The 26,597-nt window shown below is 42.9% G+C and overlaps 1 protein-coding gene across 2 annotated transcripts in view; it reads left to right on the top strand.

Annotated features, from left to right (window-relative positions):
- LOC112252736 (cadherin-23-like) overlaps positions 1–26,597 on the top strand; it is a 95,145-nt gene that overhangs the window by 21,059 nt on the left and 47,489 nt on the right. For both annotated transcript variants that reach the window (XM_042323423.1, XM_024424246.2), the window contains exons 6-12: positions 283–390; positions 6,957–7,059; positions 7,339–7,464; positions 7,634–7,837; positions 8,579–9,037; positions 9,296–9,412; positions 17,106–17,330. In XM_042323423.1, coding sequence (XP_042179357.1) covers positions 283–390; positions 6,957–7,059; positions 7,339–7,464; positions 7,634–7,837; positions 8,579–9,037; positions 9,296–9,412; positions 17,106–17,330 — 1,342 coding nt within the window. The remainder of the gene's footprint in view (positions 1–282; positions 391–6,956; positions 7,060–7,338; positions 7,465–7,633; positions 7,838–8,578; positions 9,038–9,295; positions 9,413–17,105; positions 17,331–26,597) is intronic.

The following is a 26,597-nucleotide window of genomic DNA, read 5'->3' as shown; positions in this document are numbered from 1 at the left end:
AGGGAAGGAGGGGATGGAGGGGGACAGACGGTGTGAGGGAAGAAAAGGAGACAGAGAGGGTGAGAAGGTTGGGAAAGGGATAGAAGGAAAAAGGAAAAATGTGGATAAAAGAAGAAGGGTTACGGAGAGAAGGGTTACGGAGAGTAAAGGGGTAGAACAGATAGAGGAGAGGTAGAAAAATGTAGACCGAGAAATAGATAGAAAGTAATTGAAAAGGGAAGGGTATACTGGCGTAATTGATGAGTCATTTCTATCATCTCTCTCTCTCTCTCTCTCTCTCAGACAGGGGTGGTGCAGGTGAACAGGCCTCTGGACAGAGAGAGGGTGGCGGAGTACAGACTGGCCATTACAGTCAAAGACAACCCTGAGAACTCCCGCATCGCTCGCCGGGTACTGCCACACACACACACATAATCCCCTCTCAGCCCATACGCTATTTACTGGCAAAGTCAAACCTCTGCTTCCTCAGCTGTAAGCTACCAAAACTCTGCAAAATCGTACACTGATCTTATGATTGATTATCTACAATGGCGAGTGAAAGTCTACACACCTCTTGCACAGTCTTTATAATTAAATAGAAAAACGGATTCAATTAGATTTTTTCCCTACAGATCTACCTAACCTATTCTACATTTTCAAAGTGAAAATGTAAAATGTCTTGATTGCGTATGTCTTTAACCCCAGAGTTAATACTTGATGGAAGCACCTTTGACAGCCATTACAGCTGTTAATCATTTTGAATAGGATTCTATCAAATTGCAACTCTTATGGCAACATACCATTGTTTTTGTAAAAAGTGCTCAAGTGCACAACATTTGGTTGAGGGTCATTGATGGACAGCTATATTCAAACCCTGTCTCAAGCAAAATATACAGTGCATTTGGAAAGTATTCAGACCCCTTCGCTTTATCCACATTTTATTATTATTACTATTTATTATTTTCTCCCCTCATCAATCTACACACAATACCCCATAATGACAAAGCAAAAACAGTTTATTTTTTATTTTTGCAAATGTATTAAAATAAAAAATCAGGTGCATCCTGCTTCCATTGATCATCCTTGAGATGTTTCTACAACTTGGACTCCACCTGTGGTAAATTCAATTGATTGGATATGATTTGGAAAGGCACACACCTGTCTATATAAAGTCCCACACCTGAGTGCATGTCAGAGCAAAAAAGAAGCCATGAGGTCAAAAGAATTGTCCATAGAGCTCCGAGACAGGATTGTGTCGAGGCACAGATCTGGGGAAGGGTACCAAAAACTGCAGCATTGAAGGTCCCCAAGAACACAGTGGTCTCCATCATTCTTAAATGGAAGAAGTTTGGAACCACCAAGACTCTTCCTAGAGCTGGCCACCCAGCCAAACTGAGCAATCGGGAGAGAAGGGCCTGTGTCAGGAAGGTGACCAAGAACCCGATGGTCACCCTGACAGAGCTCCATAGTTCCTCTGTGGAGATGGGAGAACCTTCCAGAAGGACCACCATCTCTGTAGCACTCCACCAATCAGGCGTTATGGTAGAGATGCTAGACGGAAGCCACTCCTCAGTAAAAGTCACGTCAGCCCACTTGGAGTTTGCCAAAAGGCACCTAAAGGACTCTCAGACCATAAGAAACAAGATTCTCTGGTTTGATGAACCCAAGATTGAACTCTTTGGCCTGGCACCGCTCAACACCTGGCCAATACCATCCCTACGGTGAAGCATGGTGGTGCCAGCGTCATGCTGTGGGGATGATTTTCAGGGACTGGGAGACTAATCAGGATTGAGGGAAAGATAAACAGAGCAAATAAAAACTGTTTTTGCTTTGTCATTATCGGGTATTGTGTGTAGATTGATGTTTTTTTATTCCCTCATCAATTTCAGAATAAGGCTGTAAAGTAAAACATTTTGGAAAAAGTGAAGGGGTCTGAATACTTCCCGAATGCACTGTAAGTCAGGACTGAGACTGGACCACTCAGGAACCGCTCAATACATATTGAAAAGCCATTTTGGTGCTTCTTTGGCATTGACATCCCAGGGTTTTCCTGTAATTCTTTACCTATGCTTTGGTCTTTTCTTATTTAATTTGATCCTAACAAACTCCCCAGTCCCTGCTGTTGATAAGCATACCCATGACTTGATGATGCCACCTGGTATCTTCTGGCGCCGACAGAGATGCCCGCCTCGCTTTGCGTTCCTAGGAAACTATGCAGTATTTTTTATTTTTTTTATGTGTTATTTCTTACATTGGTACCCCAGGAAATCTTAGGTTTTATTACATACAGTTGGGAGGAAGTATTAGATATAAGAGCAACGTCAACTCACCAACATTACGACTTTTCAGAAGCGGATCCTCTGTTTGGCCCACCACCCAGGACAATAGATCGGATCCCAGCCGGCGACCCATAACAACGATGCCGCAGAAGGGGCAGACGGAGCGGTCTTCTGGTCAGGCTCCGTAGACGGGCACATCGCGCACCGCTCCCGAGCATACTACTCGCCAATGTCCAGTCTCTTGACAACAAGGTAGATGAAATCCGAGCAAGGGTTGCCTTCCAGAGAGACATCAAAGACGTTATTTGTTTCGCGGAAACATGGCTCACTCAAGACACGCGGTCGGTACAGAGAGTACTCAAGAGTACTCAAGAGTCGGTACAGCCACCTGGTTTCTTCACGCATCGCGCCGACAGAACCAAGCATCTGTCTGGTAAAAAGAAGTGCGGGTGTGCCGACCGTATTATCTACCAAGAGAATTCTCTTCGATCATAATCACAATCGTGTATATTCCCCCCCAAGCAGACACAACAGCTCTGAACGAACTTCATTTGACTCTATGTAAACTGGAAACCACACATGAGGCTGCATTTATTGTAGATGGGGATTTTAACAAGGCTAATCTGAAAACAAGGCTCCCTAAATTTTAACAGGATATCGATTGCTCGACCCGAGCTGGCAAAACCCTGGATCATTGTTATTCTAACTTCTGCGACGCATATAAGGCCCTCCCCTGCCCTCCTTTCGGAAAAGCTGACCACGACTCCATTTTGTTGCTCCCAGCCCATAGACAGAAACTAAACCAGGAAGCTCCCGCTCAGGTCTGTTCAACGCTGGTCCGACCAATCAGATTCCACGCTTCAAGATTGCTTCGATCACGTGGGCTGGGATATGTTCCGCATAGCATTGAACAACAACATTGATGAATACGCTGATTCGGTGAGCAAGTTTAGCTATTCCTTCCGCAAGGGAATCAAACAAGCTAAGCGTCAGTATAGAGACAAAGTAGAGTCACAATTCAACGGCTCAGACACGAGTGGTATGTGGCAGGGTCTACAGTCAATCACGGACTACAAAATAAAATCCAGCCCCATCGCGAACCACGATGTCTTGCTCCCAAACAAACTAAACAACTTCTTTCCTCGCTTTGAGGACAATACAGTGCCACTGACACGGCCTGCTACCAAAACCTGTGGGCTCTCCATCACTGCAGCCAATGCGAGTGTTAACCCTCGCAAGGCTGCACGCCCAGACAGCATCCCCAGCTGCGTCCTCAGAGCATGCGCAGACCAGCTGGCTGGTGTATTTACGGACATATTCAATCAATCTTTATCCCAGTCTGCTGTTCCCACATGCTTCAAGAGGGCCACCATTGTTCCTGTTCCCAAAAAAGCTAAGGTAACTGAGCTAAATGACTACCGCCCCGTAGCACTCAATTCCATCATCATGAAGTGCTTTGAGAGACTAGTCAAGGACCATATCACCTCCACCCTACCTGACACCCTAGACCCACTCCAATCTTGCTTACCTCCCCAATAGGTCCACAGACAACACAATCGCAATAACACTGCACACTGCCCTAACCCATCTGGACAAGAGGAATAACTATGTAAGAATGCTGTTCATCGACTACAGCTCAGCATTTAACGCCATAGTACCCTCCAAACTCATCATCAAGCTTGAGACCCTGGGTCCCGGCCCCGCCCTGTGCAACTGGATCCTGGACTTCCTGACGGGCCGCCCCCAGGTGGTGAAGGTAGGTAACAACATCTCCACCCCACTGATCCTCAACATTGGGGCCCAACAAGGGTGCGTTCTCAGCCCTCTCCTGTACTCCCTGTTCACCCATGACTACGTAGCCATGCACGCCTCCAACTCAATGATCAAGTTTGCAGACGACACTACAGTGGTAGGCTTGATTACCAACAACGGGCGAGACGGCATACAGGGAGGAGGTAAGGGCCCTTGGTGTGAGGTGTCAGGAAAATAACCTCACACTCAATGTCAACAAAACAAAGGAGATGATCGTGGACATCAGGAAACAGCAGAGAGAGCAGCCCCCTATCCACATCGACGGGAAAGTAGTGGAGAGGGTGGAAAGTTTTACATTCCTGGGCGTACACATCACAGGTAAACTGAAATGGTCCACCCACACAGACAGCGTGGTGAAGAAGGCGCAACAGCCTCAGGAGGCTGAAGAAATGGGGCTTGTCACCAAAAACACTCACAAACTTTTACAGATGCACAATCGAGAGCATCCTGTCGGGCTGTATCACCGCCTGGTACGGCAACGGCTCCACCCACAACCGTAAGGCTCTCCAGAGGGTAGTGAGGTCTGCACAACGCATCACCGGGGGCAAACTACCTATCCTCCAGGACACCTACACCACCCGTCACAGGAAGGCCAAAAAGATCCAGGACAACAACCACATGAGCCACTGCCTGTTCACCCTGCTATCATCCAGAATGTGAGGTCAGTACAGGTGCATCAAATTGGGGACTGAGAGACAGAAAAACAGCTTTTTCTCAAGGCCATCAGACTGTTAAACAGCCATCACTAACAGATTTGTACCTTGTCAGCTCGGGGATTCAAACTTGCAACCTTTCGGTTACTAGTCCAACGCTCTAACCACTAGGCTACCCTGCCGCGTGTTACCCACAATGGGGATTTCAAAAGAGAGAGAAAAAGAAAGTACACGAGAAATATACATATATCTATCTGGGTGAATTTGTCAGCTATGCTATTTTTAAATTATTATTTTTTTAAACATTTTTTAAATTTCACCCCTTTTTCCCCCCAATTTCGTGGTATCCAATTGATTTTAGTAGCTACTATCTTGTCTCATCGCTACAACTCCCGTACGGGCTCGGGAGTGACGAAGGCTGAAAGTTATGCGTCCTCTGATACACAACCCAACCAAGCCGCACTGCTTCTTAACACAGCGCGGATCCAACCCGGAAGCCAACTGCACCAATGTGTCGGAGGAAACACCGTGCACCTGGCAACCTTGGTTAGCGCGCACTGCGCCCGGCCAGCCACAGGAGTCGGTGGTGCGCGATGAGACAAGGACATCCCTACCGGCCAAGCCCTCCCTAACCCGGACGATGCTAGGCCAATTGTGCATCGCCCCACGGACCTCCCGGTCGCGGCCGGTTACGTGGGGATGATCTCCAAGGATTCTCTGTGTAGGCCTTCAGCTGTTCGATGACGCACTACTCCGGCGCACCTCTCTGAGCGTCCTCCCGATGTCCTCAGTGTCCTTTTTGGGTTCTGTTCCCTCACCCTTTGCTCTGGAAGGGGTCTTCTGAGGACAGACAGCTCTGTAGCTCAGAGCTCACAGCATAGGAATGAAACCCTTTAGATACCATGATTCGATGGGAGGTGGTTCGACTTGAATTCACCCGCTTCGACACAGCTACTCATCCGTAGCTTGGGTAGAAAAGGATTTCTTTGTCCTCAAACTTGCGTTGCATTCTGGGTTCGTTGACTTTTTAGACCTTGCTGCAGCTTGAGTCACGTAGTCTTCCTGTAAATTCTATACTCACAGGTTTTATACCCTTGGGTCAGAAGTGGGCGTAACCGCCTTTAGGGCAATTCTCTGGGTGTACCAAGTTAATGAGGCAATTTATTCAAATCCAATTTTAGACAACTAACTTAACATTTCATCTTCCCCAAAACATTCTCTTTGATTTGGATATTTTCCATACAACGTATAATGTATAAACATCAAACATATACTAAGAAAACGTTTCACATTACAATGTTTTTGTAATAACGTCATCTATTAACCTTTAATAACAAAACAAAAATGACATACATTTTCACATTCTATCTATGTCATGACCACCACTGTGGCTGACGGAAACCATTGTTCCAAAGTCCCTTTATTTCATGTTTAATGTTCTGAGGCTGGTTCTCCATAGTAACAGAACAAAGTCATTTGTCTGTGGCCTGAGATTTACCAGGGGCGTGAGGGGTCATAAAACCCCCCACATCTTCAGACCCCTAGATCTCTCCTCCTCTGTTGGGGTTGAGAGATAATCTGTTGGGTTGTGGTCTCCTGTAACCTGACCTGGTCAGGACAGTCATGACATACCCTACATTTCTCATATGTATATACTGTACTCTATACCATCTACTGCATCTTACCTTTGCCGTTCTGCCATCACTCATTCATATATTTTTATGTACATATTATTTTTCATTCCTTTACACTTGTGTGTATAAGGTAGTTTTTGTGAAATTGTTAGGTTAGATTACTTGTTAGATATTACTGCATGGTCAGAACTAGAAGTACAAGCATTTCACTACACTCGCATTCACATCTGCTAACCATGTGTATGTGACAAATGACCCAAACCTGTAGTTTTTAGATCAGGCCAATAAGTGAATATCTTTGTGGTGTTGTCCAGCAGTATTACTAAACATTTTTGTTGCAAAATAATGTGGAAAGAATGCAATGTTGTTGATCCTCAGTATTTTCAAGTATTGATTTTTTCCATACTGCCCAGCTCTACATTGACGGCATTATTCAATGACACTCAACCTTCAAATATTGTATGAAATTACAGCTATTTGCTTTTTTATTGAGAACATTTCTCACCTTCTTCTTTGCCCCTCCCTCTTTCCCTTCCCCATCCACCCATCCCTCCCTACCCAATCTGTCACCGTCCCCCGCCATCCATTCCTCTCTCCAGGACTCAGAACTGCTGGTGATCACAGTTTTGGATGAGAATGACAACAGGCCCATATTCACACAGACCAGCTACCGGGCTGAGATCACTGAGAACTCCCCCACAGGTAACAACCTCACTGGTGTGTTTTTATGTCTGTCTGTGTGTCTGTTTGTTTCAATTGATAATGTATAATTCCTCTGCTACCTCTGTCCCTAACTTGGCACCCACTACCTATCTCTGCTTTTCTCTCATTTTTCTCTCTCTTCCCACTCTCTCCCCAATCTCAATCTTTCCCTCTTTCATCAATCTTTCTTGCTTTTCCCTCTTCAACTCTTGCATTTAACTGTCCTCTCCCCTTCTGCCATCACGCTCATCTTCCTTTCTCCATCTCTCCCTCTCTTAGGCAGTGCTGTGTCAATGTTGAACGGACCAGTGTTGGCTGAGGACAAAGACATTGGGCCCAACGCTGTGGTCAGGTACCATCTGCTGGGAACAAGACAGGACCTCTTCACTGTGGACTCTGATACAGGTCACACACACATATTGATCACTCAATCACACTCCTCTAATGCATGCACACACAAACACATACACACACTCTCACTCACAACAATACACACATGCAATTAATTAGAACACCTTTGAAGTCATCACCAATGAAGCCACTGCCTGTACCTCTCCCTTGTTCCCCCTTGCAGGTGTGGTGCGTGTGCGACAGGCGGCGCTGTTGGACCGCGAGATGTTTGTGGAGCCTCGGGTGGAGCTGTTCCTGGTGGGGGAGGATGTGTGGGGGCTCAACAGCAGTGTACCCCTCACTGTGACAATCCTGGATCAGAACGACAACCCTCCTGTCTTCAACCCCCCCAGCCTAACTGTGCACCTTCCTGAGAACAGCCCCACTGGTGAGTGTGTGTTGGTGTGGATGGGTGTGTCTGTGTCTTTATGTCTGTGTGACTCGATTCATGCATTCATGCGTGTATACAGTTGAAGTCGGAAGTTTACATACACTTAGGTTGGAGTCATTAAATCTTGTTTTTCAACCATTCAACAAATGTATTGTTAACAAACTATAGTTTTGGCAAGTCGGTTAGGACATCTACTTTGTGCATGCCACAAGTAATTTTTCCAACAATTGTTTACAGACAGATTATTTCACTTATAATTCACTGTATCACAATTCCAGTGGGTGAGAAGTTTACATACACTAAGTTGACTGTGCCTTTAAAGGCAGTGCTACCAAATGTTAATTGAGTGTATGTAAACTTCTGACCCACTGGGAATGTGATGAAAGAAGTAAAATCTGAAATAAATCATTCTCTCTCCTATTATTCTGATGTTGCACATTCTTAAAATAAAGTGGTGATCCTAACTGACCTAAAACAGGGAATTTGTATCAGGATTAAATGTCAGGAATTATGAAAAACTGAGCTGTGTACCAAGACAGTGGCGGAGTGACAGCTTTTTAATTTTGAATGGCAAATTTCCCCTTTAAACCTAGTCCTGGATAAAAAATTCATTTCAATGGAGTTTCTCCATTAAACATGATTTTTTTGTGCAAGACTAGGCTTAATCTATGTCTGGGAAACCTGCCCCTTGTGTTATATCCTTACCCCTGTGTCCTGTTTCCTCTCTCTCTGTTTTAGGTGTGGTGGTGACCCAGCTGTCTGCTAGTGACGCTGATTCAGGCTCTAACGCCTGGCTGCTCTACCGGCTGGAAAGTGGCGCGCAGGACCGCTTCATAGTCGACTCCCTGTCCGGCGCCATTCTGGTGGGCAACGCCATCCTCGACCGTGAGGAGCGCGGCTCCTACCGCCTGGTCATCTTGGCTACAGACCGCGGCACGCCCTCGTTGTCGGGCACTGCCACCCTGTCGGTCATCCTGGATGATGTCAACGACTCACGACCGCGTTTCATTGAACCCGTGACGACTATCAATGTAAATGAGTCTACGCCGCCAGGCGTGGTGGTGGCTACGCTCGCCGCCGAGGATCATGACCTACGACCCCGGCTGGAATATTACATCATCTCTGTGGAGGCCAAGGATGATGGGAATAACCCTGTAGATGGGCTGCAAGAGTCTTTCGGCATCGATTTCCACACGGGTTAGTAGTCAACATACGCAGTAGATAATGTTTAGTATTGTACTTTACTTAGTTGCCTGTCAGATTCTGTGGATGTTGTGTAAATATGTTTATGCAGTATAAGTAAGTGTGTGTATGTGCATGCGTGCGTGCGTGTGCGTGTGGGAGTGTGTCTGCCTGTGCGTGTGTATGTACATGTGCATGCCTGTTTGTGTGTGATAATTGTGTGTATATGTGACCTGTATGTGTGTGTGTGTATATGTGCGTGTGTTCCCACAGGTGCTGTGTTTGTGCATAACCCACTCAACAGAGAGCTGGTGGCCACATTTGAGATCCTTGTGTCGGTGCATGACAACGCCAGTGATGTCATCGACATGTCAGTCAGCGTACCTAATGGTGAGGCGTCATCTAAAATCACCCTACTTTTGTTTGTTATTTTATCACCGTTTTGTGGCCCTATATGTCCCTCAAGATTCAGCACTTTGTTAAACCAACAGAAGTTGTTAGTAAATTATTTAGTGCAGCTCATGCTAAAAACAAGCATACACACAAACCACAATCACTACAATCCGCTCAAAATAGGTTGAAAGCAATGCTTCCCAAACATTTTTGGTCTCGTGACCCCAACCATGTGAAAACAATTATGTAATTAACAGCCAATGTTAACATCTTTATTTTGGGCTATGGCAGTCAATTGAAAAACATTCTAACAGTATTACACATAATTTTAATGTGGGGCTATGACAGTCAATTGCAAATTGACCACTGATGAGATGGGTGGGTTTGATTCTGTTTTTTTTATACATCCATTGTGATTGACAACAGTTTCTCTCTCAATGCGAAAAATCTTTCTAACATTCACCCGCGATAACCACCAAGCCTCGGTGTGAAATAGAACATTATCATGCTCTGATTCCATATCTCCAGATAACTTTGCGAACAGACGTGTACACAGTGGATGTGGTTTGATGTCGTTTACAATCAAAGTTACTTTCTGTAGTATATCTCTGAGATCTGTGGCTCAGCTCTTTGGCTGCCATTTGCTCTCGGTTTATAAAAATGCGTCTATAAAACATACAATCTACTTGCAGTGAAGCCGCTCACCATCTACATCACATTCAGTCATCTAACAGACTCCCATCCAGAGCGATCTGCAGAAGCAACCAGGGTCAACGCCTTGCTCAAGGGCACGTCGACAGATCTCCCACAAGGTGAAAAACGGGGACCCAAACCAGCGACCCATCAGCCACCGAACCTGCGACCCATCAGCCACCAGACCAAGCTCCCAACCGCCAGGCCACCAGCCCTCTAAGATCCCCCCTCAGTTTCCCAAGAGCTGCCCCTCAACTATCCGAGACCCCACCCCCAAGACTCTCACTTGAATGAGAGTCTGTGTATATGCATGTGTACAAACACCTGTGCGGCATAATCCTCAGGCAAACAGGCATTAGCTGTTACAACACTGCCCCTCGTCGTTATTCAAACATACTTTTTATTTTGACTTTTTTAAAAACTTTTATCTTTGACCGTCATTCTATCCCCGCCCAGCAACTCCACTCCCACTTGTCTCCAATTCCACATCCCAACCCTCAGCTTCCTTCAGCCCATCCAACCTACAGTGGGGAGAACAAGGTCAGATGAAACAAAAATAGGACTGTTTGAAGGGAAAATGGGGAGGCTTGCAAGCCAAAGAACACCATCCCAACCGTGAAGCACGGGAGTTCAGCATCATGTTGTAGGGATGCTTTGCTGCAGGGACTGGTGCACTTCACAAAATAGATGACATCATGAGGGAGAAAAATTATGTGGATATATTGAAGCAACACCACAAGGCATCAGTCAGGAAGTTAAAGCTTGGTCGCAAATGGGTCTTCCAAATGAACAATAACCCCAAGTATACTTCCAAAGTTGTGGCAAAATGTCTTAAGGACAACAAAGTCAAGATATTGGAGTGGCCATCACAAAGCCTTGACCTCAATCCTATAAAAGATTTGTGGGCAGAACTGAAAAAGCGTGTGCGAGCAAGGAGGCCTTACAAACCTGACTCAGTTACACCAGCTCTGTCAGGAGGAATGGGCCAAAATTCACCAAACTTATTGTGGGAAGCTTGTGGAAGGCTACACAAAACATTTGACCCAAGTTAAACAATTTAAAGGCAATGCTACCAAATACTAATTGAGTGTATGTAAACTTCTGACCCACTGGGAATGTGATGAAAGAAACAATATCTGAAATAAATTATTCTCTCTACTATTATTCTGATATTTCACATTCTTAAAATGAAGTGGTGATCCTAACTGACATAAGACAGGGAATTTTTACTAGGATTAAATGTCAGGAATTGTGAAAAACTGAGTTTAAATGTATTTGGCAAAGGTGTATGTGAACTTCTGACTTCAACTGTATATGACATGTATTTTTTCCTATGCCCCTGTTTCGAGACATCTGCATGACAATGTTACATTCTAAATCAAAACAAATTTCACACATATTATTTAGTATATGTAAAGACAAGATTAAATCAAGAATAGTCTGATGGGTGACAATTTTTCACTTGTGAATGATATATTATCATTTGTGAATGATGCCCAGCATAAGGCAAGAAACAATGCCTTTTTTTGCGCGACCTTTTATGAATCATAGTCGCACACCTCATGTAGCCTAATCCATACGCCTATATGTTTTGATAAGGTTGGTATCGCAACTGAAGTGGCCAAATAACTTCTTAAAATTAAGATCATTAATCGACTTTACAAGGAGTGTGGAGCCTAACTGGCATACATAACCAGCGGCTGCGTTTCAAGTTTGGGGAAGATACATTTCACCTTTATAATTGTTGCTAATGGAGTTTTCCCGCTAATGGAACATTTTAGCTTCTAGCCTAATTCCTTGTGCGCATTGCTGTGCTAATAACGGGAAGAAATATCCTAATAGTTTATCATCATTTAAAGCAAAATGTTCTGATTTGTTGCGTCACCCACATTGCGTAAAACATTTTTTTAGTGTGCATTAAGGCCACACGAAGGGGATGCCGCCATGAAATTCTAGGCATTATCAATTGCTTGTCAAATTGTGATTGAGAGACTGATAACGTGTGTACAGCCTGCGCAAAAAAATGCAGACTTGCAGACTTGCATGCAGACTTACAATGTATTATAAAACATGTAGCCCAATGTTTGTCGAACAACTAAAGTTACATTAATAACACTAAATTAAGCATGTAGGAGTTCTTATTTATTTGTTATCCACTCAACACAGAATAGCCGCATATGCGAACTCCCTCATCGTTTGGAGAAAATATACCTTGTATTTTTTTCAGCGTTCGATTGTATTATTCATACTATAAAATAATGCCACGGAATTCTAAGCACATCTTCTCTGCTAAATGAACTAGTGTAACCCACAGCCATTTGGCATAGCCAGATCATGACCTAACATAAGGACAACTCAGTTTGCTATTCTGTTCTTCTGAAATAGACTACATTTTCTTCTAATAATGTTTCTGTAGACCTGTCTAAAATAAAACATTTATTTATTGTGAAAATGTTGGCTATATTACATGGATTTATTAGACTTTTTAAAATATAAACTCAGCAAAAAAAGATACATCCTCTCACTGTCAACTGCGTTTATTTTCAGCATCCTTAACATGCGTAAATATTTGTATGAACATAACAAGATTCAACAACTGAGACATAAACTGAACAAGTTCCACAGACATGTGGACCAACAGAAATAGAATAATGTGTCCCTGAACAAAGTGGGGGTCAAAATCAAAAGTAACAGTCAGTATCTGGTGTGGCCACCAGCTGCATTAAGTACTGCAGTGCATCTCCTCCTCATGGACTGCACCACATTTACCAGTTCTTGCTGTGAGATGTTACCCCACTCTTCCACGAAGGCACCTGCAAGTTCCCGGACTTTTCTGGGGGGAATGGACCTAGCACTCACCCTCCGATCCGACAGGTCCCAGACGTGCTCAATGGGATTGAAATCTGGGCTCTTCGCTGGCCATGGCAGAACACTGACATTCCTGTCTTGCAGGAAATCACTTACAGAACGAGCAGTATGGCTGGTGTCATTGTCATGCTGGAGGGTCATGTCAGGATTAGCCTGCAGGAAGGGTACCACATGAGGGAGGAGTATGTCTTCCCTGTAACGCACAGCGCTGAGATTGCCTGCAATGACAACAAGCTCAGTCCGATGATGCTGTGACACACCGCCCCAGACCATGATGGACCCTCCACCTCCAAATCGATCCCACTCCAGAGTACGGTGTAACGCTTATTCTTTCAACGATAAACGCGAATCCGACCATCACCCCTGGTGAGACAAAACCGCAACTCGTCAGTGAAGAGCACTTTTTGCCAGTCCTGTCTTGTTCAGCGACGGTGGGTTTGTGCCCATAGGCGACGTTCTTGCCAGTGATGTCTGGTGAGGACCTGCCTTACAACAGGCCTACAAGCCCTCAGTCTAGCCTCTCTCAGCCTATAGCGGACAGTCTGAGCACTGATGGAGGGATTGTGCGTTCCTGGTGTAAACTCGGGCTGTTGTTGTTATCAGATTTACATCTACACAGAATGGATCATACATTGATTACAAATTATGTCATAAAGGAAAACATCCCTAGCGGGCGGAACAGATATGACGACTGGTTACACAAAGAAAGGGGTTGGGTTTTGAATGAAAGAGCGGGAAGACTGAGGAACAAAAATATGTTGTGTCTCTATCGGGCCGTAGGCAGCTATGCTATCATAAATACAGTATCTTATGCATTCTAAATAACCGCCCATTTGAAAAAGGAAAATGCAATACATATTTACTCTGAGCTGGACCACTGGTAGATTGGTCGTAGATGGAAGGCCGGGTTGTCCAGCATGGATCTCCTGTCCTCTGAAGAATGTCTCTGGTGGGAAACAGGATACGTTGTAGTATCGTTGTGTGTGTTAGACGGGATACGTCATCCGTCCTTTCCTTGCCCACGTTTACAGCGGCTGCTGCTAACTCAACAGCTAGGAGGTATCACTTCTGGAGTGAATAAGAGTTCAAAGTTCATGCCAAGTTGCCATACTTTAAGCTTGTGCTATATTCTGGCTGGTATAGTCAAAATTAATCCTTTCAGTGTGTCGATCGTCACCTTCACATTGAACAGAATGCTAATTTCGTTAGGTTATTATCTGAGCCCTTTTAACATAGGACCGTCGTCCTCACGTCCTCGGAACAGAAAGTAGAATTTTCGGCAACGGGTTTATATAGTGGTGAAGAGAAGGGCGTGTTTCATAGTTCACTTGGGCGGGTCCTCTGAGTGAGCAGAGTTTACTCTATGACAACCAATTCTCTCCTTTAGAAGCTAAAATTACATTTAATCTTTTCACAAATAGTTTCATATTTAAACATTTAAATTGCACAACAATTCCATGTGAATCTGATAACTAGAATGTGTAGACTTTCCAAGATACAGTTTGTCATCCTGTCCATTAGTAGTAATGTATGTCTCAGACAACAAATGATCTGGGATCATATTCATTAAGTACCAACTCATATTTCCAACTGGTTGGATTACCGAAATATGGTTCCGTTTCCCACCTTTTGATGTTACCAGACTCTCTATGTTACAAAGGCTTTATAAGAGTCAACTCTAAAAAGTAGAGAGAGAAAAGGGGAAAGGTATTTATGCGGGTCATAAAACTCCCCCAACAGGCCAAAATCATGACAATGGGAAACAGTGTTTAAACCCTTTAGAATTAAGATCTGTGAAGTTATTTGGATTTTTACGAATGATCTATTAAAGACAGGGACGTTTATTTTTTTGCTGAGTTAATATTTTCCAAAGGTCTGCATCAGTGGCTTGTAGGCTATGTGTGGAAGCCAGGAGATGCTAAATGTGTTTACGTCAATTACCGTGAGACCGAAAGTTATTTGCTTGACAATCACCGGCTGACAACATTTTGTGACCGCCTCAGCCATAGTCATACCAAGAATCATTTAGCTATTTGATTTTTAATTTTAGGACCCCTCTAGGTATAAAGTAAAAAACAAATGGATGAAAATTGAATTTGGCCTTAATGCTATTAGCCCGTAGAAACATACATGAAAAACAGATAGATTAGAAGTATGTTTTGAAGTATCTGTCCTATATCTGAGAGATTTAAGCATGCTCAGGAGTGTTTTTTTTTACCCTTGTTTACCCCCTTTTTTGGTACTAAAGTATTTCCATATATGTGACTGACCAGCTCAAATCGGTCTTATGTTGCAAAATCTGATTTTTTAATTTTTTTTATGTTGGATAATAGTAGAGACTCAGAGCTAACAAATGGCATATCATACATTGCATTTTTGAGGAACAATGGGAAAGTAATTCTGCTTTGAAAGTTGATTAAACCTTTAAACTCACTTTTGAGAAAAGGGCCTTTGAATGGAGAGCTCTCCTTTGGGGCGGCAGGGTAGCCTAGTGGTTAGAGCGTTGGACTAGTAACCGAAAGGTTGCAAGTTCGAATTCCCGAGCTGACAAGTTACAAATCTGTCGTTCTGCCCCTGAACAGGCAGTTAACCCACTGTTCCTAGGCTGTCATTGAAAATAAGAATTTGTTCTTAACTGACTTGCCTAGTAAAATAAAGGTAAAATCAATTTAAAAAAAAAAATTACATTTGTCTACACCCTTTCAGCATTGTCCACACCCTATTAAGCCAGCCCCACCCATCTCTTTAAGGATTCACATTTGAGGTCATGTGCTAAACAGTGAGTAGTGTAGTAAAGATTATCTAAAAGTTGTAGTAGCCTACAGTGAGGAACAATTCCAGGTAAACAGAAAGTGTCCAGATAAAAATATGTTATTGATATTAGATGACACCCAGACACACTTGTCTAAATTGATGGGTCATGGGAAATAATTCCTATAGCCCCAGCCACATCCAGTGGTGGAAAAAGTACTACATTGTCATACTTGAGTAAAAGTATAAATCATTTCAGCACCACTGTTTTTTTTCTCCCATTCTTCAAAGCAAAACTGCTCCAGCTCCTTCAAGTTGGATGGGTTCCGCTGGTGTACAGCACTCTTTAAGTCATACCACAGATTCTCAGTTGGATTGAGTCATTCCCACAAGAATTTACCTGTATTTAGCTCAATCCATCATTCCTTCAATTCTGACCAGTTTCCCAGTCCCTGCGGATGAAAAACATCCTCTCAGCATGATGCTACCACCATCATGCTTCACTGTGGGGATGGTGTTCTCGGGGTAATGAGATGGATTTGCGCCAGACATAGCATTTTCCATTATGGTCAAAAAGCTCAATTTTAGTCTCATCTGACCAGAATACCTTCTTCCATATGTTTGGGGAGTCTCCAACATGCCTTTTGATGAACACCAAATGTGCTTGCTTATGTTTGCTTTAAGCATGGCTTTTTCTGGCCACTCTTCCGTAAAGGCCAGCTCTGTGGAGTGTACGGCTTAAAGTGGTCCTGTGGACCGATACTCCAATCTCCGCTGTGGAGCTTTTCAGCTCCTTCAGGGTTATCTTTAGTATTTTCGTTGCCTCTCTGTTTAAATGCCCTCCTTGCCTGGTCTGTGAGTTTTGGTGGGTGGCCCTCTCTTGGCGTGTTTGTTATGGTGTCATATTCTTTACTTTTTTTAAATAATGGTGCTCTGTGGATAATCAAAGCTTTGGATATTTTTTTATAACTCGATCTGTACTTCTCCAAAACTTGGACTATGTTGTGTATGTCCATTACATGACAGCTGTTCCACCTTCAGTCATAGAGCAAAACAGTGAACACTATTGTGAGAGTCATCTTTCCATAGAAGGTTCATATTAGTTTGTTTGTCAAATCGTTCGGACGCCACAGACGTTTCTGTGACAAGACCGATTTTTGGGATGTCTCCTAGTCTGGAAAAAGCCGCTGTAGCTCTGCCACTTGAGATGCAGCCCATGCAAAAAAACTAAAATCTCTAGCTTAAACAGACTGATTTTTATGTTTTTTTATTAGTATTATGCTAATTAGATTTCTACGGTGGTTCGGACATCGACTCTAATCTTTTCTCTATCTCTTCCCAATACTAACCCTCTCAATTGCCTCTCAACCATTGACAGCGAGACTGACAGTGAACGTGCTGGATGTGAATGACAACGCCCCGCGGTTCAGACCCTTTGGAGTGGCCAACTTCTCAGAGAAGATTCTGGAAGGGGCTCAGCCAGGCACCACTCTGCTGTCGGTGTCAGCTGTGGACCCAGACAAAGGCCCTAATGGACAGGTCATCTACCAGCTGCTACACCTGCCCCGAGGGGACTACCTCAGACTGGAGGACCCCTCTACTGGTACAACACACATACACACACACACATTGTGTAGTCTTCAACAGCTTACTGTATATTCAAACTAAAGTCACACCAAACTTGCATACACAGATGTGAACACATACACACCAGACCTGGGTTCAAATACATGCATACATTATTTAATTATATTTATTATTTTCTGTGTATTTGAAAGTATTTTCAAATATCTTCTTATAAGTAGCACACGGTTAGGTTCTAATTCTCAGAGTAAAAAACTCAACGGACACTATGAAAGCTTAAACAAGTTTAATTCTTCCCAGAGGATCAATACAGCTGCATTAGACAATGACAATGACATTTCACACAAGCACTGATATTTAACCCTTCCTCCTGAGGCTCCTCCTACACATCTGAACAGCCAATGCATCTCTGTTGCTAGACAGAACCTTAATAATACCTGTTCTTCCTCACTTCATCTGACCTCTACCCCAAAGTGCTCACTGCTCCACAACTCACGGCTGTCATGGTGCCTGGTACCAGACTGTGTCTCTTCTCCTCCCAGAGGATCCCTCCCTTAGGATCCCTGATGGCTAACAATAACATATCCTGGCATAATGTAAATGTCATACATTACCCTCTCTCCCACAGTGACATAAGTATATTTCATATTCTCAGAACTCAACAACACACTCAAATCTCACTCAAAAAAGGCAGATTATTTCCTTTCTTTCTTTCAAATATTATAATTTTTTTTGTGATATAAAATAGACAATAACATACACTTATCAAACGTATTATACCTACCAATTTGCTAGCCTGGATATTAGTTTATCTATTCTTATCGTACTACTACTTCTACAATATACAGTACATCAGATTTTCACTGGAAGCCCATCTCTGCAGCCAATTCAAACACCCCCGGAATTGCTTCAGAAAAGAGTCCCTGTTTGCCAGAGTTCCCACACTGCTCCTAAAACTCAGTCCTCACTCTCTTGTAAAACTCCACCGTGACCATATTACTGCCACAGTAACTAGACATGTTGCGCAACATTTATATAGTCTATGCAATTGTGTGTGAAAACAGTGTTTTGATGGCCACTATTAAAAAGAGGATCCCATAAGCTTTCTATAGGCTAGGCCTGGCATACTATATTTATTTTTAAACATTCTTTATATCAAACACATTGCTCTGCTTTACAACTGGAGGAGACTACCTGGCTGGCATGAAAATTAACCGCAGGAGAAGCGTCCTCCATATGCTACTCAAGTGCATACAGATTACTTATTTTTTTCCCTGTTCCGAAGGGTGCATGATAATGGCCCATTCCAAACCAAAATAAATTTCACACATATATTATTTAGTATATGTAAAGGCAAGAATAATTTGAGAACTTGTGAGTGATGCCCAGCGTGTGCAGTCTAAGGCAAGAAACAGAGAATGCATTTTTTGCCCGTTTTTCAAATCATAGTCGCACGTAGCCTAGGCCATAGGCATATATGTTTTGATAAGGTTTGTATCACAACTAAAGTGGCCAAATAGCTCTAAGTGTAGCCTGTAGTCCTACTGTAGGACCCCTGGAACAGGGTTGGAGAGCTCATAGTGTACAGAGCCTAGTTCTTATACAAGCCCAGTAATTGCGCAATCGCGTGTGAAAACAGACTTTTGACTGACCACTATTTAAAAGAGGATCCCAGCTTTCTCGTGCTGCTATTTTTATCCCTCAATTCTTAAAATGAAGCACATTATGAAGCTTTATAACTGGTGTATCATACCTGTCATATTAAAAATGTAACCTCAGGAAGCGCTTCCTCCATTCGCTATTCGAGACCAGGCAAGGGATGACGTTTTTTTTTGTAGGACATTCTAAATTAAAAATGATTCCACACATATATTAGTATATGTCATTTAGAATAGTCTGATGGATGAGAATATTATCAAGTGCTTGACAAATTGTGAATGAGAGACTGATGAAGTATGTGCAGCATGATCAAGAAACAGAGCATGCTTTTCATGCAACTTTTTTCAGATCCTCATTAGCCTTAGAATGTATTACAAATCAAAACATATAGCTTAAGGTGTGTATCACAACTAAAGTTGCATAAATAATTCTAAATTAAGCTTAGGACCTGTTTCAAATGATCACGTTATTAACCGCTCAAAACGATAGCCGCATGTGCGCACTCCCTCTGGAAAACGTTTGGGAAAAATATCCTTTCTATTTTATTCAGCTATGTTCAATTGTATTGTATTGTTACTATAAACTCCAAGGAATTTATTGGGTATTTGCCAATGTTTCGGCATCCCCGTGAAGAAAGCACAGTGATGCCAACACATTGGTAAATACCCAATAAATTACTGGGAGTTTATATATGGAGTGTTCGACTCTTTTTATTTTGATAGTTTATAGTTTATTCCCAGTTAGTCAGCAATTCTACGCAAATTAATTTATCTGGGTGTGGGACAGCTCATGTTTTTTATTCTACTAAAAAATAATTTTAAATAATGCCACGGAAATGGAAAATCTTGCCTGCTAAATTAACTAGTGCAGCCCACAGCCATATGTCATAGCCAGATCAAGGCCTAACATAAGGACCACTCAGAATATGCTATTATATTCTTCTGAAATAGGTTACATTTTCTTTATATAATGTTTCTTTAAAGCTGCCTGAAATAAATCATGGATTTATTATGATGGTGTTGGTTATATTAAATTGATTTATTAAACTTTTTTGAATGTAGATGTTCCAATGTTCCAAACTGGGACGGCAGTGTAGCCTAGTGGTTAGAGCATTGGACTAGTAACCGAAAGGTTGCAAGTTCAAATCCCCAAGCTGACAAGGTACAAAATCTGTCTTTCTGCCCTTGAACAGGCAATTAACCCACTGTTCCTAGGCCGTCATTGAAAATAAGAATTTGTTCTTAACTGACTTGCCTAGTAAAATAAAGGTAAAAAAAAAAAAAAAGTGAAAGCCCGGAGATCCCGCAAATCAAATGTATTTATATAGCCCTTCTTACATCAGCTGATATCTCAAAGTGCTGTACAGAAACCCAGCCTAAAACCCCAAACAGCAAGCAATGCAGGTGTAGAAGCACAGTGGCTAGGAAAAACTCCCTAGAAAGGCCAAACCCTAGAGAGGAACCAGGCTATGAGGGGTGGCCAGTCCTCTTCTGGCTGTGCCGGGTAGAGATTATAACAGAACATGGCTAAGATGTTCAAATGTTCATAAATAATAATAGTCACAGTAGTTGTCGAGGGTACAACAAGTCAGCACCTCGGGAGTAAATGTCCGTTGGCTTTTCATAGCCGATCATTAAGAGTATCTCTACCATTCCTGCTGTCTCTAGAGAGTTGAAAACAGCAGGTCTGGGACAGGTAGCAGGGTTCCATAGCCGAAGGCAGAACAGTTGAAACTGGAGCAGCAGCACGGCCAGGTGGACTGGGGACAGCAAGGAGTCATCATGCCAGGTAGTCCTGGGCATGGTCCTAGGGCTCAGGTCCTCCGAGAGAGAGAAAGAAAGAGAGAATTAGAGAGAGCATACTTAAATTCACTCAGGACACCGGATAAGACAGGAGAAGTACTCCAGATATAACAGACCCCTAGCCCCCCGACAAATAAACTACTGCAGCATAAATACTGGAGGCTGAGACAGGAGGGGTCAGGAGACACTGTGGCTCCATCCGATGATACACCCGGACAGGGCCAAACAGGCAGGATATAACCCCACCCACTTTGCCAAAGCACAGCCCCCCACACCACTAGAGGGATATCTTCAACCACCAACTTACCATCCTGAGACAAGGCCGAGTATAGCTCACAAAGATCTCCGCCACGGCACAACCCAAGGGGGGGCGCCAACCCATACAGGAATAACGTCAGTGACTCAACCCACTCAAGTGACGCACCCCTCCTAGGCACAGCATGGAAGAGCACCAGTAAGCCAGTGACACAACCCCTGTAATAGGGTTAGAGGCAGAGAATCCCAGTGGAGAGAGGGGAACCGGCCAGGCAGAGACAGCAAGGGCGGTTCGTTGCTCCAGAGCCTTTCCGTTCACCTTCACATTCCTGGGCCAGACTACACTCAATCATATGACCTACTGAAGAGATGAGTCTTCAGTAAAGACTTAAAGGTTGAGTCTGCGTCTCTCACATGGGTAGGCAGACCCATAAAAATGTAGCTCTTTAGGAGAAAGCCCTGCCTCCAGCTGTTTGCTTAGAAATTCTAGAGACAATTAGGAGGTCTGCGTCTTGTGACCGTAGCGTATGTGTAGGTATGTATGGCAGGACCAAATCGGAAAGATCGGTAGGAGCAAGCCCGTGTAATGCTTTGTAGGTTAGCAGTAAAACCTTGAAATCAGCCCTTGCCTTAACAGGAAGCCAGTGTAGGGAGGCTAGCACTGGAGTAATTAGATCAAATGTTTTGGTTCTAGTCAGGATTCTAGCGGCCTTATTTAGCACTAACTGAAGTTTATTTAGTGCTTTATTCGGGTAGCCGGAAAGTAGAGCATTGCAGTAGTCTAACCTAGAAGTAACAAAAGCGAGATCATGGTCCAGAGTCATGCCGAGGTCCTTCACAGTTTTATTTGAGACGACTGTACAACCATCAAGATTAATTGTCAGATTCAATAGAAGATCTCTCTGTTTCTTGGGACCTAGAACAAGCATCTCTGTTTTGTCCGAGTTTAAAAGTAGAAAGTTTGCAGCCATCCACTTCCTTATGTCTGAAACGCAGGCTTCGAGCGATGGCAATTTTGGGGCTTCACCATGTTTCATTGAATTGTACAGCTGTCTGCCATCCGCATAGCAGTGAAAGTTAACATTATGTTTTCGAATGACATCCCCAAGAGGTAAAATATATAGTGAAAACAATAGTGGTCCCAAAACGAAACCTTGAGGAACACCGAAATTTACAGTTGATTTGTCAGAGGACTAACCATTCACAGAGACAAACTGAAATCTTTCCGACAGATAAGATCTAAACCAGGCCAGAACTTGTCCGTGTAGACCAATTTTGTTTCCAATCTCTCCAAAAGAATGTGGTGATTGATGGTATCAAAAGCAGCGCTACGGTCTAGGAGCACGAGGACAGATGTAGAGCCTCGTCTGCCGCCATTAAAAGGTAATTTACCACCTCCACAAGTGCAGTCTCGGTGCTATGATGGGGTCTTAAACCAGACTGAAGCATTTCGTATACATTGTTTGTCTTCAGGAAGGCTGTGAGTTGCTGCTCAACAGCTTTTTCAAAAAAAATTGAGAGGAATGGAAGATTCGATATAGGCCGATTAGTTTTTTATATTCTCTGGGTCAAGATTTGGCTTTTTCAAGAGAGGCTTTATTACTGCCACTTTTAGTGGGTTTGGTACACATCCGGTGGATAGAGAACCATTTATTATGTTCAACATAGGAGGGCCAAGCACAGGAAGCAGCTCTTTCAGTAGTTTAGTTGGAATAGGGTCCAGTATGCAGCTTGAAGGTTTAGAGGCCATGATTATTTTCATCATTGTGTCAAGAGATAAAGTACAAAAACACTTGAGTGTCTCTCTTGATCCTAGGTCCTGGCAGAGTTGTGCAGACTCAGGACAACTGAGCTTTGGAGGAATACGCAGATTTAAAGAGGAGTCCGTAATTTGCTTTCTAATTGATCATGATCTTTTCCTCAAAGAAGTTCATGAATTTAATACTGCTGAAGTGAAAGCCATTCTCTCTTGGGGAATGCTGCTTTTCAGTTAGCTTTGCGACAGTATCAAAAATAAATTTCGGCTTGTTGTTATTTTCCTCAATTAAGTTGGAAAAATAGGATGATAGAGCAGCAGTGAGGGCTCTTCGATACTGCACGGTACTGTCTTTCCAAGCTAGTCGGAAGACTTCCAGTTTGGTGTGGCGTCATTTTCGTTCCAATTTTCTGGATGCTTGCTTCAGAGCTCGGGTATTTTCTGTATACCAGCTAGTTTCTTATGACAAATGTTTTTAGTTTTTAGGGGTGCAACTGCATCTAGGGTATTGCACAAGGTTAAATTGAGTTCCTCAGTTAGGTGGTTAACTGATTTTTGTCCTCTGATGTCCTTGGGTAGGCAGAGGGAGTCTGGAAGGGCTTCAAGGAATATTTGTGTTGTCTGGGAATTTATAGCACGAATTTTGATGCTCCTTGTTTGGGGTCTGAGCAGATTATTTGTTGGAATTGCAAACGTAATAAAATGGTGGTCCGATAGTCCAGGATTATGAGGAAAAACATTAAAATCTACAACATTTATTCCATGGGACAAAACTAGGTCCAGAGTATGACTGTGACAGTGAGTAGGTCCAGCGACGTGTTGGTGATGGCTCCGAAAGCCTTTTGGAGTGGATCTGTGGACTTTTCCATATGAATATTAAAATCACCAAAAATGTGAATATTATCTGCTATGACTACAAGTTCCGATAGGAATTCAGGGAACTCAGTGAGGAACGCTGTATATAGCCCAGGAGGCCTGTAAACAGTAGCTATAAAAAGTGATTGAGTAGGCTGCATATATTTCATGACTAGAAGCTCAAAAGATGAAAACGTCATATTTTTTTGTAAATTGAAATTTGCTATCGGAAATGTTAGCAACACCTCCGCCTTTGCGGGATGCACGGGGGATATGGTCACTAGTGTAACCAGGAGGTGAGGCCTCATTTAACACAGTAAATTCATCAGGCTTAAGCCATGTTTCAGTCAGGCCAATCACATCACGATTATGATCAGTGATTAGTTCATTGATTATAACTGCATTTGAAGTGAGGGATCTAACATTATGTAGCCTGTTGAAGGAATTCTAAATTCCTCTGTTTTAATTCCCAATCAAAATGAAACACTCTGTCAATGCATTAAGAATGGACAGAGCCCCGGTCTTAAAAGTCAGGTAACAGCGTTTAATTCAAGAGAGTACTGGCTTCATACACATTTTACCACAGGTTAAAAACTGAAAATGACGTCAGCATTTTCTAAATGTTCTATCTCTTCTTGACACTGGTAGAGAGGCCCTATAGTTCTCGAGCCTTCCCTCCTCGCCTAAAGCCAAGGTCAGTCAGTGTAGATAAGCATTCTAGACAGTCCGTCCCTGCCATCTGGAGATAGTTCATTCATTTGTACCAAGGCATTGTTCTAAACTCCTGACTATATTATATACAATTGGGAATGGGAGCAAGAGAGAAAATTCATACATGTACAGTACATAATAGCATTTGGACTAGTCAGTCCTGATTGAAATGTATACATAATTAGTCATCATTGATAAAAAATCCCTTAACATAGCCCTATTTTGAGATGTGAGGTATCACGATCTCTTTCAATAATGGCAGGAATGGGGGAGGTCTTTATCCTAGTGAGATTGTTTAATTTTGCTCAACCTGGGTTGAGGCACAGACACGGTCTCATTGGGGATAGCTGAGCTGACTACACTGACTGTGCTAGTGGCAGACTCTACTAAGCTGGCAGGCTGGCTAACAGCCTATCTCATTGTGGAGCTCGAGGAGTTAGAGCCCTGTCTATGTTGGTAGATAAGAGGATGATGTGATGTATAGGTGAATCCTGGCCCTGCAGTGCCTTGCTCCACTCCTATTCCCCAGGCGCTCTCTTTTGATGACTTCTGTAACCGCAATAGCCTTGGTTTCATGCATGTTAACATTAGAAGCCTCCTCCCTAAGTTTGTTTTATTCACTGCTTTAGCACACTCTGCCAACCCGGATGTCCTAGCCGTGTCTGAATCCTGGCTTAGGAAGACCAGCAAAAACTCTGAAATCTTCATCCCTAACTACAACATTTTCAGACAAGATAGAACGGCCAAAGGGGGCGGTGTTGCAATCTACGACAGAGATAGCCTGCAGAGTTCTGTCCTACTATCCAGGTCTGTACCCAAATAATTTGAACTTCTACTTATAAAAACCCACCTCTCTAAAAACAAGTCTCTCACGTTGCCGCCTGCTATAGACAACCCTCTGCCCCCAGCTGTGCTGTGGACACCATATGTGAACTGATTGCCCCCCATCTATCTTCAGAGCTCGTGCTGCTAGGTGACCTAAACTGGAACATGCTTAACACCCCAGCCATCCGACAATCTAAGCTTGATGCCCCCAACCTCACACAAATTATCAATGAACCTACCAGGTACCACCCCAAAGCCGTAAACACGGGCACCCTCATAGATATCATCCTCACCAATTTGCCTTCTAAATACACCTTTGCTGTTTTCAACCAAGATCTCATTAATCACTGCCTCATTGCCTGCATTCGTAATGGGTCAGCGGACAAACAACCTCCACTCATCACTGTCAAACGCTTTTTTTTTGGTCCTTAAATGAAATTGGTATATGTTTTTATTTATCACACTTTTCTTTAACCATTTATGTTCTTTAATACAGGGCCGACATACAAGTTCCATACTTTTTTCCCCTTCTACTTGCCTCTTCCATTTTTGTGGTAATACTGCAATTAATTGGTTGTAATTTTGGATAGAGCAGATATTTCCATATGTCTGTGTTAGCTGCATGTGTGACATAACTCCACCAGTCCTATTTATGATATCATTCACTAAATTTATACCTTTTTTAAACAGTTCTTCGATAAATACAGTTTTTTTTATCAATTATTATATTTGAATTTAACCACGCTATTTGTTGTACTATTTGTTCTGTCCTTTCAGGTGGATTAGACTGAAATTGCAACCAACTTTCTAAGGCTTGTTTAAAAAATAAAGATATTTTGGAGATTTTCCTTTTCAAACAAGCGAAAGTGAGCAGGTGTAATCTGAATAAAGGGGAAAAGGCCCTTCCTGAATATAGGATGAGACATTTGTACTAATTGACTAGAGAACCAGTTTGGATTCAAGTATAACTTTTGTATGACTGATGCCTTTAGTGAGAGGTCTAATGCTTTAATATTTAATAATTTCTGCCCACCGAATTCATATTCGTTATATGAATAGGCCCTTTTAATTTTATCTGGTTTGCCGTTCCAAATCAAATTGAATATTTTTTGTACATATAATTTAAAAAGCAGGTCACTAGGTGTAGGCAAAACCATAAGCAAATTGGTAAACTGTGATATAACTAAGGAGTTAATCAGGGTGATTTTTCCACAAATAGACAGGTAATTTTCCTTTCCTTTTAGGAAGAGTCTTGGTTGTTCCAAACTTCTTCCATTTCAGAATGATGGAGGTCATTGTTTTCTTGGGGACCTTCAATGCTGCAGAAATGTTTTGGTACCTTTCCCCAGATCTGTGCCTCGACACAATCCTGTCTCGGAGCTCCACGGACAATTCCTGTCTCGGAGCTCCACGGACATGGCTT

This window comes from Oncorhynchus tshawytscha, linkage group LG06, assembly GCF_018296145.1.
Source record: "Oncorhynchus tshawytscha isolate Ot180627B linkage group LG06, Otsh_v2.0, whole genome shotgun sequence".
NCBI lineage: Eukaryota > Metazoa > Chordata > Actinopteri > Salmoniformes > Salmonidae > Oncorhynchus > Oncorhynchus tshawytscha.
This window is presented reverse-complemented; position numbering and strand designations above follow the sequence as displayed.